The following is a 17,475-nucleotide window of genomic DNA, read 5'->3' as shown; positions in this document are numbered from 1 at the left end:
CACCATTAGGCTTTTGGGGAGGTGTACAGATGCAATGGATTCAAACTCATATCCACTTGATCCAAAAGTAAATGCTTTACTCTAACACCATCGGCACGGCTGATATGAGTGTGATATGCTTGTCATGTATGTTCCCATTATTATCAGGGACATTTAAAACTATGTCATAAATAGATAATGTTTGATGTCTTTACGATGCAGGCTTTGAGATATAAATGTGCGACTTTGTGGTCTTATGGATGACACTCGCTTTCGGATCTGAAGGTCCTGGGTTTGAGCCTAGTCGGCACATAGTTGAGTCCTTGGAAAAGGCTCTTTACTCACATTCTCTTACCATACTCAGATTTAAATTGAGTAACAGCTTTGTCTCCAAAAAAATTGTAATATCGACTAAAAGGCATCGTGTCACGTCCTACATGTGATGTCTTGCTGTTGGCCAGGGACCCCTTGAAAAGCGCTTTGAGAACGTTTAGTGGATATTGCGCAATATAAAAGCTCAAGTTTCAAGGTTTTTTTTTTCATAAATAAAATTAAAAAAAAAAATTATTCACCATCAAGGGGAAATTTGTCTTCAGGGTCTATTCCACGGCAGGATTGGAACAACCCAAGTGACATAGACAGTGAAGCAAGCTTGGGCGAGATTTCGATGTATTTTTATTTTGGCCCAAAAATACAGCATAGATCTTTAAAATCTGATGTAAATTTGATAAAACGAAAAAATTCAGGAAAATTGTTTTTTTGGTTCCATATAGATTTTATTTTGATACAGATAATGTCGATCGATATAATATTATGCATGTATCACATTTATAGCTATTGTAAGCAATTATGCAGACTAAGTGATTAAATACTAACATGTAATTTATCCTTTTGAACTCTTGTTTCTCTCTCTCTCTCTCTCTCTCTCTCTCTCTCTCTCTCTCTCTCTCTCTCTCTCTCTCTCTCTCTCTCTCTCTCTCTCTCTCCTCACATTCACACACAAAATAGTTAAGTAAATAATTGTCTTCGGCATAAAACGCTCTCTCTCTCTCTCTCTCTCTCTCTCTCTCTCCTCACATTCACACACAAAATAGTTAAGTAAATAATTGTCTTCAGCATAAAACGTGTGTTCCCAATAAACATACGTACATACTAAGTTTGACTAAATTCTTTAACCTTCCATTGACTCGTCCAACAGATTTGATGGTCACACCCAACATTATTACGTTTTTCTTCTTTTTGCTTTTGTCTCCGATATATCTGTCTCTGGTATATCTCTGAAATGTGCCGAATGATAAATTTAAAAGATTATCCAGTGTGCAAGTAAAGGAGGTCACTTGAAAAATAAATGTGTTGAGTTTGAGGAGCATGTATTTTAAAAATTGAATTTTGTTTTGCTAGAATCTTCAGTTTTATTATTTGTGACCTACTGTCTCAGAACGGTATTAAATCTGGGTGAAGCTAACAGAAAAATATAGTTTTTAAAATTAAAATAACCAGATGTGAAATTTTAGCTTTTATCCCTTTCAAATTTTATATGAATTCTCTTCATTTAAACGTGAAAGCTTAAGCCAACTGTCATAGTTGTGGGTTTAACTCTCTCCATACCAGCCGTTTTCAGGATTTTCCCCAAAACTTCACACCAAACTAACCCAAAAGTATATTTGTTATCACTCAAACACAATAGTAGTAAAGTTCTTGTGATACATCATTTCTTTAGTAATACATGCTCTACAACACACTGTTCATTTTCTTTAAATTTTATGATGTACAAAAGAAATTTGAATAAGAAAAATGTTGGTTGTATCGAAACGAATGTGACAATTTTCTATAATTGGTAAGGAGAGGGTTAAATTCATTTATATCATGGAGCTCCCCCCCCCCCTTCAACGAAATACTGTTTTGTGGCAGTAGGTCACATATTGAACAATCACAATGAAATGTCACATACAGTCTCGTTTTATGTCTTTGTAATGTCCTCTCAATACTATTGAATTTAGCTAGAGAAAAGGAAATGGGATGCCTTTTTCTGGCTAAAACCGAAAAATCAGCTTTTAAAAAATTTTCCAGATGACCTTGGTCGGCATTGGTGAGTTGATTTTTTAAAAGATGAAAGTACTGGCTGTTTAAAGGCAACCTTTAAGGGGAAGCTTGATGGATATGTGTAACCTTTTCTGTGATTTAATGGTGATTCCATTTGATGAAGAGAAGCTTTGTATGAAATGCTTTCGTGTGTGGTCTTTACAAGAAAAAATTTCAGGCTTTTAAAAAATGTTAGCAAAGAGCATCCCTGAAAGGAATTATTGGTTACATTTGATGACAAGCTTTATAAATCTTCTTTGTCCACAAATCAATGAAAGATTACAGACGTATCTATCCTACTCCGAAAAAAACCCATGAAAAAAAGTGTTTTTTTCAGAGTACGACAGATCTGTAAAATGACTATTTTTTATGGTGACAATACGAATAAACAACATTGAGGTAGCTATGACTAAATCCTGTACAATAAAAATATCACATGATAAATACTAATATTAAAAGCTAAAGGCTAAAGCATTTATAATAAATCGGCAACGAATTCAATAATAAAAAAGTACATTCATTGAAATGAAATTCTTTAGCACAGAACTTAACCCTTTACAGGCAGATTTAAATTTTACTTTAACCTTAAAAAAAAAAAAAAGAATGATTAAAATAAAATCCCCAGTATTCACCTTTAGGATCTATATGTAAATGTTGCTGCTCGAAGCTCGAAGAAATAATTAACAATGTGAAATCCAATCTAAGTTTCAATTTCATATAAGAAAACATAAACTGGACGCACATTATCTCATTTGTCTGTAGTGTTTCTTTCATTCATCCTGTTTTGTTGATAAAGGGGAAACCCGAAACACCCATTTTATCTATTTTCATATATTAAATTGAAGCTTACATTCAATTTCTTTAGGATCTATATTATATCGAGAGAAAGCTGAAACATCCTTCCTGTCAACCCACAATTCAAGTCGACAAAGGGAGCAATGAGGGTTACAATTCCTATTTAGGAAAAATAAAATTGAAAATGCTAACAGCAGGGCTCAAACTCACAAATCACATGTGGAACTGAAATGCCTTATTCACTCTGCCACCTAAACCCCAAACATATTATCTCACCGTTTTCATCAAGAGAGCAGTAAATATAATGCACCTCAACCTAAAAAAACCCCCTGAGATTAGAGCTGCATCACTCTTACTGCTCAGGGGGTTCCAATAGCTCAACTGGTAGAGCACAAGCTTCACAAGCAAAGGGACTGAGTTTGATACTGAGTGAATCGAGATTTTTTTCTGAACCCCCCTCCCCTGTCCATGCAAGCAGTGATTTGGTAGTTGGGTCTGTTCGATCTGGGGGAAAAGTACTTTGCGATAGACTAGCATCCCAACCAAATGGTAGCAAGCAATTGCTATTGTCTGTTTCATGATATAGACACCATTATAAACTCCGGCCTAATTTATCTGAAGGACTACTCTAACTGTTCTAGTGGTAAAAATATTAATATTTCAAGTTAGAGTAAAACCCCACCCCGCCTATGAAGGGTTAAGCTAAATTGATGAAGCTGGCATTAATAAAAAAAAAACATTAAGTCACAGAAATGAGTTGATTCAGTTAAAAAATTCAAAGCTAAAACTAAAATTTGTTTGTAAACTTGTAAATATTTTCTTGTAAATGGAGAAAATTGTTTATAAATCAAAATAAAAGATACGATAGTTTTTGATTAGGTTTTTAAAAAGTTGATGTTGAGGTTCAGAGATTTATTATTTTGTAAATGGTTTTAAAAAATTAAAATAAAAAGTAAAGAAGTTAAAAAGGAGAAAAAAACAACCCCTCCTCAAATAAATTCCTTCAATTTATATTTGTAATGAAGTCATGATACAGACTGGTAAAATTACAATTTAACATAATGCGGGGTAAATAAATACAAGAATTTATCACACACCACAATATTAAAAGCATCTATTACACTATTTTGGCAAACATTTGGTATAAGCTCAACAAACTCTAGTAAAAGCAGATTTCCTATCACATTGCATTGAAAAAAGTAAACACAGCCTATAAATGGGTAAAAGCGCAATGCATCGGGTTGACATTGATGATAATAACACCGAGCACAAAAAAAAAAAAAGCTCATCGTAGACATTTCCAGTAACTCTCAATTTTAGCACCATATTATAGTAAAAAGACCCTTCTGTATGGCCAACGTTACACAGCAAGTTTTCATTCCAAGATTTTATTATAGAAATAATGTGCTAAATTTTTATCTGCCTTTATCTGGTTTTTAAGTAATGTATTATGTATTTATTTATTGTGTTGCTATTTTGTTCTTTTTTGAAGCTGTTATATTCTTTTTTGTTTATTACTGTAAGTTTGAGATTTGTATCGTTATTGCAACCGACATGGTGTGCAACAACAAAATCCTACCACTTTTTAGTTTTGCTAGAAATTATGTCCACCCATTCACTACCACATTACAAATTCCAATTTTTCACTCGCATTTAATGGTTTTGTTTTTTGGGTTGTTGTCATATTTTTTCCCATCATTCTTTTTAACACGACCTTTTAGGATTTTAAAATTTAGCAAGAGGCTTTGGCCATAGTCGATTATAATTTTGTTTCAATTTGGTTAATTTATCTTTTAAATTGAGTTACAATAGGATAGGCTTTTTCTTTCTTTTTTTTTTTTTTCGGTGTCACAGTGTAAGAAAAGCAGATCAGTATTGGTGGAATAAAACATGAAAATCTTTGGATGATGAAACATGAACACATGAACGTTTTAAGACCATAGGATAGTAATAGTAAATTTTTCTTTATCTTTACACAATGTAAATCAATCTTGAGATTCATGAAATAACTGTAGGGTATTTTTATGATTGGGTGACAGATGAGAATGAATAGTTTGTAGAGCAAATTAAATCAGTTATTAACATCTTAGGTGAAAGCCCAATGATTATTGTGTTTCATAGTTAATTTTTTTCTTTTTAATTGTTTCTGAACATTATGCGGAGTAGTTTCACAAATGTGTAAATTTAAGATGATGATGATGATAATGATGATTTTATGAATAATGAAAAAGATGCTGTTGATTAAGATGATAATGATTGTGCTGTAAAAACATAAGTTATTCATAAATCTATTTAAATATTTTATCATGGTATGCAAATACATCATTTAGAATTTTGAAATTCTCTCCTGACAAGAAATTTGTTTTTGAATTTGAAATGGTTTTGTAATTTCTTTTTAAAAATTATTTCTTTGAATTTATAATTATTTACTGAACATTCTGTCTATTTTACATCCAATGAGATCTTAATCAACTAAATAGTTTTATGTGGTTTTTCTCCTATAAAGCCAGCCTCACAACAATAAAATGTTTGGGTCAAAAATGTTGAGAAAAATTGCATATCTTGCCTGATCGCGACTTATTGCATTTCATCTCTCCAGTTTTTCTACAACCTAAAGCTTGTCTGAGTCAGCAGATAAAATAATATCATTGTATTCCTCCACAAATACAATTTCAATAAGTAATTTGTATAATAATAATAAAAAAAAGGTCATAGGTTGAGTATTGGGTATCTAATTATGCTCAATGCTATAAAACTTGGAAAATAATGCTGAATAATAATAAATGTGAATTTAAATTAAAGACAATAAAATCTTTGGTAAAATAAAGACAATAAACCAGGAGAGTAAATTGATTTTTATTTTTAAAAAACCCAAACAAATTACAATTGATATCATAAAAATTCTGTAAAACATTAAAAACTGTCATATAACTTGAAAAAAAGGAAGAATATGTTGTTTAAAATTTAAATATCCAAGCCTCGCAATCAACGGATAACGTTTTGATAAAATTGATTTTCAAAGTGCTTAACAAATGATACAATGCTTTAACCGAAATAACTACAAATCACAATCAACATTCATTAAACGTTTTTTGTTGATGGCTAAATGAGAGTGACATATTTAATTTGAGCAATGGTCCCTTTTCAAGGCTGCATTATTCTTTTTTGATTGATAACCTTTCTCGTTACTATTGGAAATGCATATTAAAAGTTTTGGTTGAGTATGTACTATGACAGGCATGTCTACTGACAATTTCAAATTTCAGGAACATTTTACGGGGGAAAAAAAAATTCAGGAACAAAATGTGTGAGGAAATAGTAAAGTCTTAAAAGACAATGAAATGTCTTATATCAAGAGCATTTTATGATTAGAATTATACAAGAGGTAAAACTTCCCAGTCTGCTCGCAAAACTTAAAAATATTAGAGATAGTAAAAATAATAATTCAGTTATTGACCTTCCCATCCCCGCCCTCCCCTTTACCACATAATTTTAAATATTTTTTTAGGACAAAAAGTAAACTTTTGTATTTTCCAGGACAAGAATTATTTTCTTCAACTCTGGATATTCCAGGACGGGGAGTAAGTCTGACCTGTCTAAAATGTTACAAATTCGTAGTTTTCAGAGGGAAGAAATAGAAGTTACTATAATTAACTTTACAAATTAATATTTTACCCTTAGTAGTATTAAATTATGCCTTTAAAACCCTGAATAGATGCTTTGTGGCACCAAAGTTTTCTTTTTAACACATTGTACTAAATCAAAAATGTCTTTTTATTTCTGCTGTTGAAGCCAAAAATTTGTATTTTTACGAATTATTCGTAGTACGTGGCAGGTCTGGTAAGCGTCCATGGCATGTGAAACTTTTAGCTTTGAAGCTTTCAAGACATGAAGGGACAGACTTGGTGTTGTATTTTTATTCTACAACCACACGGGACTATTTTCTAAATCCTGTGTAAACTTCCACAACTTGACCACAATATGGAAAATAGCAACAAAACCACTAGGCGTGCTCTTATCATACATATCGAATACACATAATATGCCAAACGATAATGGGATGATAGTGATAACAATGTTAAAACATACAGTTTACATTACATCTTATCATAGAACACATCAAAACATTGTTATAACGAATAGCTTACTCTGAGAGATATTTGTCCTGGTTGCTATATTATAATCATTGTCAACTTATATTTTTCATGTATTTCGGCAAAATATCCAAAACAGATTTATAACATAACATCAAGCCATCGATAGTAGTGTATTTATTAAAATTCAAATTCAGTATCTCTAGACATTAAATAACATTTGTTTACATTTACATAAGTCATAACAGCAGCATATAAAACATTACACAATGATTGCAGTTGTAGCATATTTAAAATGAATTAACATAAGGCAAGACACTGCATATTAATTTTATAATAAATTGGGACCTTAAAATTATATAAAAATAATGAACAACTGAATATAACAGCATCGAAAAAGAACAGAATACCAAAACGGAATATTTTTGGTTTGGTAATCTGTTCATTTTGTAAGCATTTACACTCTGTACACACAGTTTCCTCGAACACACGGTTTCCTCAAACTCATTCGAAAATCCAGAATTTTTTCATTATTATTCTTTGTTATCATTCCATTTCTTCCTCGAACTAATTTTTACCTCCAACACGGTTTCCTCAAACTAAGGTATCAGCCGCAGATCAGCGCTGTAAATTCAGCTAGGGAGAGGTGGCTTGCTTAGGGCCACACAATGTGGTAGGTAACTTATGGGTACAAAGCAAAGACCATACCACAGAGCCACACTACCCACCCAAAGCATCTCAAACTATTTTGCATGTCCTAAGGGGTTCGAGGACACTGTGCTGGAGTGAATATTCATTTTTGTTAATTATTTTGTACATTTCACATTCTCTAACAGCTTAGTATCACTGTAAATTAAAACCCAGACCTTCATTCAAGCCATGTGTAAATTAAATAAAAAGAAAAGTAATAAAATATATCTCACAGGGGAAAACAAGGACAGACAGTAACTTCATCACACACACACACACACACACACACACACACACACACACACACAAATATATTTTTGGTTGAAGGAAAAAGTTAAAAAAAAAAAAAATTAAGGAGAAAGAAAGCAGAAACTGTCACTAAATTGATAAGGGACATAACTTTTGTACTATTTCACACCTTAGATCTTAACTTCTTTTTACGTACTTGTCTCCCCATTAAAACTGGGCTTGGATATAATCTGGGCTTCAGCGTGAACTTTACTATAAAGTCCAGTTACTCTTACCATTGCATCCAAGTTTTTCAGCAGAATGGTGGGATTTCATTGGTCACAAGAACCCAAGAACATGCAGGCATATATTCCTTTGGTTTGTTTTTAGGAGTCATTACGCTGCTTGCAACTGCAACACTTTTTGGTCATTTCAGCGCAGTTAAATGGAGCTGTAGTACTGAAGAAAAATTTAATACAAAGGGAGCTGGGTTCAACGCAGATCAGAAACGGATCCAAAATGTCACAAGCAAAACATTCCCTGTAGGGCTCAGGTGAAACAAAATGGCCTCTTTCCAGAAACTAATAATAATTATAATATTATTAATCAATAATAATAATAATAATAATAATAATAATACTTATAATAATAATATTAATAAAAATACTGATTATAATAATAATAAGTCAATAGCTATAAAATGAATCCAAATATAAATAATAGAGCAAAATAAAGATTCAATTCTGCTAAGTACATTACATATTTAAAGAACCGGACTCGTCTAGAGAAAAAAAAAACCGATATAAAAAACGTCTAAATTTAACCAGAGCTGGTTCAAAATTTATAAAGAAAATTTACAGATCTTTAATAATAATATCAATATCACAGAAATATCCAATCAAGAAGTTTAAATATCACACAATAATCTGTCAATCAGTAGCTCTCATTGTTAACGTAATATAAAATATATGTAGTATGAGTATTATCATCCTCAGTAATTCTGTTATTTCTTAATAAATAAAAAAAAAAGAGCTTTTGATATTTGCACAATATCCACTAAACATGCTTCAACTTCAAGCGCTTTTCAAAGGGTTCCTAGCCAACAGCAACATTTAACATATATGACAAGACATGACTGTAACTACATTTTTTTTCTGACAGAGACACTGTTAACGACCAGGCACTCATTTTACACTTGAGTACGGTGTCAGTAATGAGCCTTTTCCAAGGATTCAACTATGCACCGCTCCTCAGAGTGGGACTCGACCACAGGATCTTCCGATTCAAAAGCTAGTGAAATACCGCAAGATCACATCGCCACACAAATAACTGCAAACAGTCTATACTAGAAAGTATTTACTAATCATAATATCAACCTCTCAGTATAACATTTATCACTCTTCAACCAAGAGTGACAACTCGTATCAAGCAGTGGGATTTGATTCTCTCTATGAATATCAAATGAAAGACTTGCATAATAGTTGAAATAGTAAACACCCAGCATAACATTGAGAAGTAGCATATATCAACATCTCATATATATTATTTATTATTATTTTTCCCCCCCTCTCAATCAACAGTCGTTTTTCAGACACAAGTCTCAGGCGTGAATCCAACCCGTACATTTTTCATCCTTTTCACAAGCGTTCCAATATCGGTCATACAAGCTACCCTAGTCTGCCCGTTCTCCGATTTTTTGGGACTAAGCGTCATGGACATCCGATGAGCTGGTACATGCCGTCCAGTATAGCCACCATTTTGAGAGGAACGAAGAACGACGCTGATTTCCCCCGGAGCATTGGTGGTTTCCTCGTCTTCGCTGGGAGACCTGGCGTTCTCATTGTTGGGTGATGGCATCATGTGGTTGATAAACTTACTGGTGGGTGGTCCAGAGGAAAAGCCACGCAGCACAGATAAAGGAAGGAAAATAAGAATTATAAACACAGGAAAGTGAAAGTAAGAGTTGATGCTATGTGAAGTTAAAATACAATATCTGCCAGCTGGATATAACAACGTGCGAACCAACACACAAAACTATGTGTAACCTTAAACGTTTATAGTCAACATACAAAACTATGTGTAACCTTAAACGTTTATAGTCAACATACAACCTGCATACCAACAAACAAAACTATGTGTAACCTTAAACATTTATAGTCAACATACAAAACTATGTGTAACCTTAAATGTTTATAGTATAGTCAACACACAAAACTATGTGTAACCTTAAACGTTTATAGTCAACATACAAAACTATGTGTAACCTTAAATGTTTATAGTCAACACACAAAACTATGTGTAACCTTAAACGTTTATAGTCAACATACAAAACTATGTGTAACCTTAAACGTTTATGGTCAACATACAACCTGCGTACCCACACACAAAACTATGTGTAACCGTAAACGTTTATAGTCAACATAAAATGTGCGTACCAACACACAAAACTATGTGTAACCTTAAACGTTTAAAGTCAACATACAAAACTATGTGTAACCTTAAACGTTTAAAGTCAACATACAAAACTATGTGTAACCTTAAATGTTTAAAGTCAACATACAAAACTATGTGTAACCTTAAACGTTTATAGTCAACACACAAAACTATGTGTAACCTTAAACGTTTATAGTCAACATACAAAACTATGTGAAATATTAAACATTTATGGTCAAAAAACAAAACTATGTGTAACCTTAAACATTTATTTTATAGTCAACACAGAAAACTATGTGTTACCTTAAACATTTATAGTCAACATACAAAACTATGTTTAACCTTTTAAACATTTGTAGTCAACACACAAAACTATGTTTAACTTTAAACATTTATAGTCATGATTGATACACTTAAGTCATAACTGAACATTAAAATGGCTGTCTAAAAACAACAAAGAGCTGAGTGACGTCAATTACATTCCTTCTATATAAAGTGAGTAAAAATTATCTCGCAAATGTGACTAACCGCGTCAATACAGTAATATGTCACGAGTTTTGGAACATTGCTGTAGCAGAATGGTATGACATCACAGCAAATGAAATAAACCCCCTGATGAACTCTATGGGGCGACTTGTCGTAGCAGTGATTGGCCATAGCAGTACTGACTTTGCTGCATCAATTTTTTACCTTTTTTATGAAGCAGAGCAACCCAACTTGTATTCTTTGGGTCATCGTTACTTTTAGGATTATGCACGTATGTTGGTGAAATTTGGCTCACATAATATATTACAGATATTGCTCACCTCTGCGATATAAGATTTGTTCAATTTTGTCTCTTAGAACTCAAATAATTTGACGAAAAACAAATGTAAAGTTACTTTTGCACATGTGTGTATAGGGCCACACATCGTTCTTAGTGCAAGGGCTCTGGGTGTATAAGATAAAATGAATTTTCTCATTAATGAATTGTTTTCCATACAACAGTCAGTTTCATTTCTTTTGGGTCATACCAGAGCACCAGAAATGTAAATGGAGTTTGGAACGCAGAGAGATTGAGAGCTCATCAACACACCTGAAACATTCATAAGTTACTGGTGTATAAAAATAAAAGGGAGAGCAAAGACTAGACCACAGAAGAGAACCATCTGCCATCCAACATCAAGCACACATTGGTACAAAATCCCATGTAAAGGAATACACACTGAGGTGATTCCAGTTCATACAAATCCTACTATCAGATAATTCATTTTGAAGACCCCCCCCACCCTCTTACAGTGGAACCTCCCGGTAACGACATGCCACGGGACCGAGTTTTTATGTCGTTATCCGGAGGTGTCGTTATTTAGGTTTCCAAGATGGCGGACAAAGTGGGCGTGGTAAGACCCGCGGTGCCAGTTTTTATTAACCACGCCACAGATTATCCGGGCTGGGGACCGGCATGTGAACAGCTGTTTGAATACAACGGAACACATGGCCGCATTAAAAATGTTTTTTTTTTTTTGGTTATTTTTTTTGTTTGTTTTTTTTTTTTTACTTTTATTTTTGTTTCTCTCTATCCGTTAAAGATGTAAAAAAAGGCTCATCATCCTTGTTATTTTGTTATGAACATCAAGACTTGTTTGGCTTGAAATAATCCTCTATCACTGTTTGATGTTTGGCGCTGGAAATGATAGCAGATACTTTGTCCTCCATTGGGATGAGCATGTCAAATAATTGCGCACCGCTGTCATGTGTTGCATGGCAAAAGTTCTGAGAGTTGTTAGCGCCATAACCGCTTCACTGGCCGTCACAACAGGGAGTGGAGCATCGCCGTCAAGATCATCATCGTCTTGATTTTCTGTTGTTGGTGTCTTTGTCTCAAGAATATCTGTGACAATGGAATCAACAGACACTTCAAAAGTGGAGATGTCATTCTCATTGGACCTAATGGTGGTAAAAGCTGCGTTCTCATTGGTTTCAAAAGCTGCGTTCTCATTGGTTCAAGTGAATCGTTTTTATAAACTTTGAGTATTCATACTCTGTATTTTTAGTATCAGATATCTACGAAAACTGCCGAAAATCGCCAAAATGATGTCGTTATTCTGAGGTTTTATCAAAAAGTGTGTCGCTATTTGGAGGGGTTTTTTTTTACTGATCTTAAATAGAAAAAAAATCGGGACCAGGGGTCAATGTCGTTATCAGGAGGTTGTCACTATTCGGAGGTGTCGTAATCGGGAGGTTCCACTGTATATATATATATATATATATATATATATAGCTCACATATGGCCGTCGCTCCCACAACGAAGGATCCCTGCAAGGGCCTTGAGAGATTAAATCCCATCTCTCTCCATTGATAAAACGATACTTTTTGAAGGACCCAACTGTTTTGCTATAGATATATCATTTTTTATTCAGATGTTTTGTTTTGTTTTTTGTTGATTTAGGAGTTTATGTTTGTAATTGTAATTGTAACGCTTGGAGATATATATCACTCTCAGGAAATGGAAGGTAATGAGAAAATCTATGATCGTAATCGTAAACGGGGTCCTTTGACTTGTAGCTCAGATGATAGAGCACTCATCAAACATTTCAATCTCCGTTGAGAATTTTTCTGACTCTTCCTATCCACCCAGCAATGATCGGATAGACGGGTTTGTTCGATCTAGCAAAAAGTACTTCGTGATAGACCATCATTCTATCCAAGGGATAGCATGCAATTGTTATTGTTCGTAATTCTGCAGAAACTGATGTTAACAAGGGCATGATCGCTATACTATAAAGTGCAACAGAAATGGGATACAACCAGCAATAGGAAGGTGTAAAAGATTTTAGATTTTAAATATAAAGGCTGAGAAATGATCAAGATTTAAGCAAAGAGTTAAATATAATGGGGATATTTGAAGCAGAAAACAGTAAAGCCAAGTGCAATTCTATTCGTATGTTTTGTCTAACACACCCAAAGTACCCAAAGGTTCCATTCAGACAGATGTACAAAAGACCTGTACTAAGTAGCAAATTGGGTTTTTAAAGAGCGCAATATCCACTAAACTTGCCCAAAGCACTTTACTAGGAGACCCTGGTCAACAACACTTAACATGTAGGACAAGACATGACGCCTGTTAGGCAATATTACAATTTTGTCAGACAGAAACAACCCCCTTAACGGCCAGGTACTCATTTTATACCCGAGTACGGTGAGAGAATGAGAGTAAAGAGCCTTTTCCAAGGACTCAACTATGCACCGACCAAGGCTTGAACCCAGGACCTTCTGATCTGAAAGTGAGTGTCATACCACTAGACCACATAGCCGCACAACATATATCCATAACTAAAACGATACCAAGAAAAAATGTTCTAATTAGATATTCTTATACGAACCCATTTATATACAGAGTTAATCAAAACTAAACCTGATTACTATGTAAAGACATGAATATGGGGTTGCCTATGTAATAGAGCAAACTGTGGCTGCCGTTAACTCTAATAGAGAGACTACTCGACAAAACAAAGAAAAATAATTAAAAAAAAAAAAGCCAACACAAGATTGAAAAAAACTAAAAATATCAAAGTATATTCTTGATATAATTCATTGACATATAGTAAGAATCTTATCATCAACATATTTGACATAACATAATGCTGTATATATATGTACACAGTAATAAGAAAGTGTGCCAAAACAAAACAATTGGAAAACTAGGGCATAGGCACTGGTGTAAGATAAAGATCTGAAAAAGTAACAATGAAACATTTCCAGACAAAGCGAGAAAGAAAAAATACAAGATTTAAAAATTCCCCCAAATATCTGCCTGACTAAAAATGGCAGGCTGATTATTTTGGGATGGTTTTTTTTTTTTTTTTTTTTTTTTTTGTGTGTGTATTTTTCTGCTTTTTTTCCGGCACTGTTTCATACACACTGAAAAAAAAAAAGAAAATAAGAAAAACAAGCAAATATGAGTTATATAAATTTATTTAGCACACGGCTCATAACATAGAAAGTGTCAAGTATATTTAAATTTTAAAAGTATATTTGTCTATTTATTTATTTATCTTTCGAGTTAAATACACTTGGCTTTTTTGCGACATCATATTGAGTTTAAGGCCTTATGATTTTGTGAAGGCAAAAGAAAAAGAAATAAAAATTAACAAAATAAAAAAACAGGGTTATGAAATAATTAACATACAAGAAAACAAAGAAGTGAACAGTCTCTATGCAACATTCAGTCCCGTTATCAACAATTTGGGATGGTTTTATAAATTCATACATTTTACTTCCATTTTCACGGTTGAATTAAAATGCAAATCTACCAACAGAATGAGGAAAATAAGGGATTGATTTAGGTTCAAATTTAGTTCATGCCAATCACAGACCAAAACTTTTTTTATTGCCTGATTTTCACCCACGAAACTAGAATAATACATTTATTATGCAGCATTATGATGGCACAGCTGGTAGTTAAGCAATTGATGTGATACACACTACTTATGCTCGAATTTGTGGTTCAGTTGTAAGACACTCGGCTTGAGACATGTAGGTCAAAGGTTTGAATCGCATTGTGGACAGTGCAAATTTGACTACTTGAAAAAGGCTCTTTACTCACATTTTCTCACCGTACTCAGGTGTAATATGAGTACCTGACTACAATAGTGTCTGCTTTGTTGGGGGGGGGGGGGGGGGAGTTATTTAAGTATTTTACTACAATAACAACCTGTATTGTGTAAAACGCAAGTTGCATATTTAATGGATTTGCCCTTTGAAAAAGCTCAAATTTTAATTTCACTATTTCGAAAATTTGTTCCAAAAAAGTTTTATTTTAAATGGAAATTAACCATAATTTCGAAATCATAAAAAAAACCCCAACAAAACAAAATAAAAACCCCATAAAACAGGCTGCAGTAGAATACCGATGAATCACTTGCAAACTTAAAACATGTTTCTAAAAATCTATTTAAAAAAATAAGTGGTACCGTGATGAAAGAGAAATGACAAAAAAAAAAAAAAAAAAAAGAATACAACAGCAATAAAAAGAGAAAATTAAAGTAAAAGTTAGTTTTTATAGTAAGAAAATAATATACATAACGACAGCGATTCTTACCCTAAAATAACTTCCCCAACACACAGTAGAGGTTGCATACTGATGCTGATTGTAAATTAAGTTTAAGAAAAAATAAAAAATAAAGGTGAAGCAAAACGTAAATGGCTCTCAATCAAGCAATTGATGACTTTTTATAATCCAAATTTAAATTGCTGGACGGTTACAATTGTAAAGCATATCTGAGCACTTAAGTGAAAGTCTAGCACCATAGAACTAAAAATATAATATTTAAATTCCTTGATACTAAAAAAAAAAACAACCAAACAAAAATTTGTGTAAATTTAATTTATTTGCTTTGATTAGAATCTCTAAAATATTTTTTAAAAATGGGCAGAAAATGAAAAAAAAAAAATCCTCCTTTCTCGAATGGCAAGAAAGCTACACAAATTATGATTTTATGATTTTATACTTCTTTTTAGCCAAAAAGTTGAAATAGATTCAGAAAGATAAAGAATACAAAATAAAAAAAACCTTGTATTGAGAGATTTTCATGAAAGTCAGCAGATTACAAGTCACAAGAGTTATGCAAGCAAAACAATGAACTCTAGAGCACTGGCATAAGCAGAGAATTGCAGAATACTGAATTTACAAAATTTGCATTCCCTGAACTCGCAACCCCCCCCCCCCCCCCCTAATCTCTACTTTCTTATGAAATAAACAAAACGTTACTAATAAATAATAAATAATCAGAAATTGAAGTTTCATCTCATGCAAAAATGATAGGAAAAGGCATTCAACTGAATGTAAAAGTTAAGCCAACTGTAGAGTACACCTCACTTTGGTATCAAATATAGAACCATGTCTCCTTCTTTCTAATTAAAACGTAAACTTATAACAACTTATATAATAAGTTTATAAATGATTTAGCTGGTAACAGCTTTTCTTAATCAAAAAACAAAAACAAAACAATTGGCACCAAACCAGTGTCAAGTCTCATTCTACATGTTAAGTGTTGTTCTTTGCTTGGGGCCCCTTGTAAAGCGCTTTGAGTACATTTTAGAGGATATTGCACTATATAAAAGCTCAAGTTGTTTTTTTTTCTTCCTTAAGTCTACAATAACAGCACCTTATTGTTATGATAATTCTATCTATCTCTTAACATTGAATGCAACTATAGTGTCATTATAATAACTTCTATATTATATTATTAACATTTTTGTTGTTGTTATGGTTGGGCAAGACCTTTAATATGAATATATTGAACAACCCCCCCCCCCCCCCCCCCCCCCCCCCCTTCCAAAAAAAAAAAGACAAACAATGTCAACATTTATACACGCGGGCTCTTTTCTTTTGTATGATTATAAAATTATAACATGTACATTCCCAGCATGCAAATACAAATACAGACTTAGGACCTACCAGCTATTCTTAACCATTTTAAAAGACTCATAAAATTAATTTAAAAATTTCTGCTTGTTTTTCTCTTATTTCCCCGCAAAGAATCAAATTATCAAAATGAGCAACTACCGTATCCAAACTTTCAAACCTAACAGTCAGTGAATATATAGAGAATGATGGGGGCTGTCTGAAGCCTGAGATCGTGAAAATACTAACGAATGAGTGAAAATGGAGAGGCTTCGGATGGGAACAATACAGACAATGGACGTTTTGCATACTCCAACCACCATCGAGTACAGACGATACAAGTTATATTGCATTTTATTTTAATTGTCTTCCACGTTAATTTGTTTATTGTTGTGCTGATGAAGGGTTTATACCGGAAACATCCATTGTCTGTATTGTTCCCATCCGAAGCCTCTCCATTTTTCACTCTTTCGTTAGTGAATATATAGTGTCTTGTCAAGCTATTAGAGGAAATGAAAATCCTGTAATTGCTGTAACATTTATATGTCTGGTTACTCTTGTTCACATATTGGAGACGATACTCAATTGAGCTTTTGAGCTTTTATATAGTGTATTAACCACTAAACATGCTCAAAGCGCTTTACAAGGGGTCCCTGGCCAACAGCCACATTTAACATTTTAGGATGGGTCATGATGCCTGTTAGGCGATATTACAATTTTTTTTTCGGAAAGAGACAACGCTGTTAATGGCCAGGTACTCATTTTACACCTGAGTATGATGAGAGAAT

General features: G+C 33.2%; 1 protein-coding gene across 3 annotated transcripts in view; it reads right to left on the bottom strand.

The window, feature by feature from the left end:
- Window positions 1-878: 878 nt before the first annotated feature.
- LOC144965060 (nicotinamide/nicotinic acid mononucleotide adenylyltransferase 1-like) overlaps window positions 879-17,475 on the bottom strand; it is a 96,827-nt gene continuing 80,230 nt past the window's right edge. The window contains exons 9-10 of one of the 3 annotated variants that reach the window (XM_078899952.1): window positions 15,383-15,427; window positions 8,688-9,744 (exon numbers count right to left, since the gene is read on the bottom strand). In XM_078899952.1, coding sequence (XP_078756078.1) covers window positions 9,456-9,744; window positions 15,383-15,427 — 334 coding nt within the window. In that variant the 3' untranslated portion in view covers window positions 8,688-9,455. Of the gene's footprint in view, window positions 1,257-8,687; window positions 9,745-15,382; window positions 15,428-17,475 lie in introns of those variants that run through there. The other 2 variants (XM_078899954.1, XM_078899953.1) reach the window with 2 other exon arrangements.

Source organism: Berghia stephanieae, chromosome 2, assembly GCF_034508935.2.
Source record: "Berghia stephanieae isolate SIO BIC M18660-M18661 chromosome 2, UCSD_Bste_1.3, whole genome shotgun sequence".
Taxonomy (NCBI): domain Eukaryota; kingdom Metazoa; phylum Mollusca; class Gastropoda; order Nudibranchia; family Aeolidiidae; genus Berghia; species Berghia stephanieae.
This window is presented reverse-complemented; position numbering and strand designations above follow the sequence as displayed.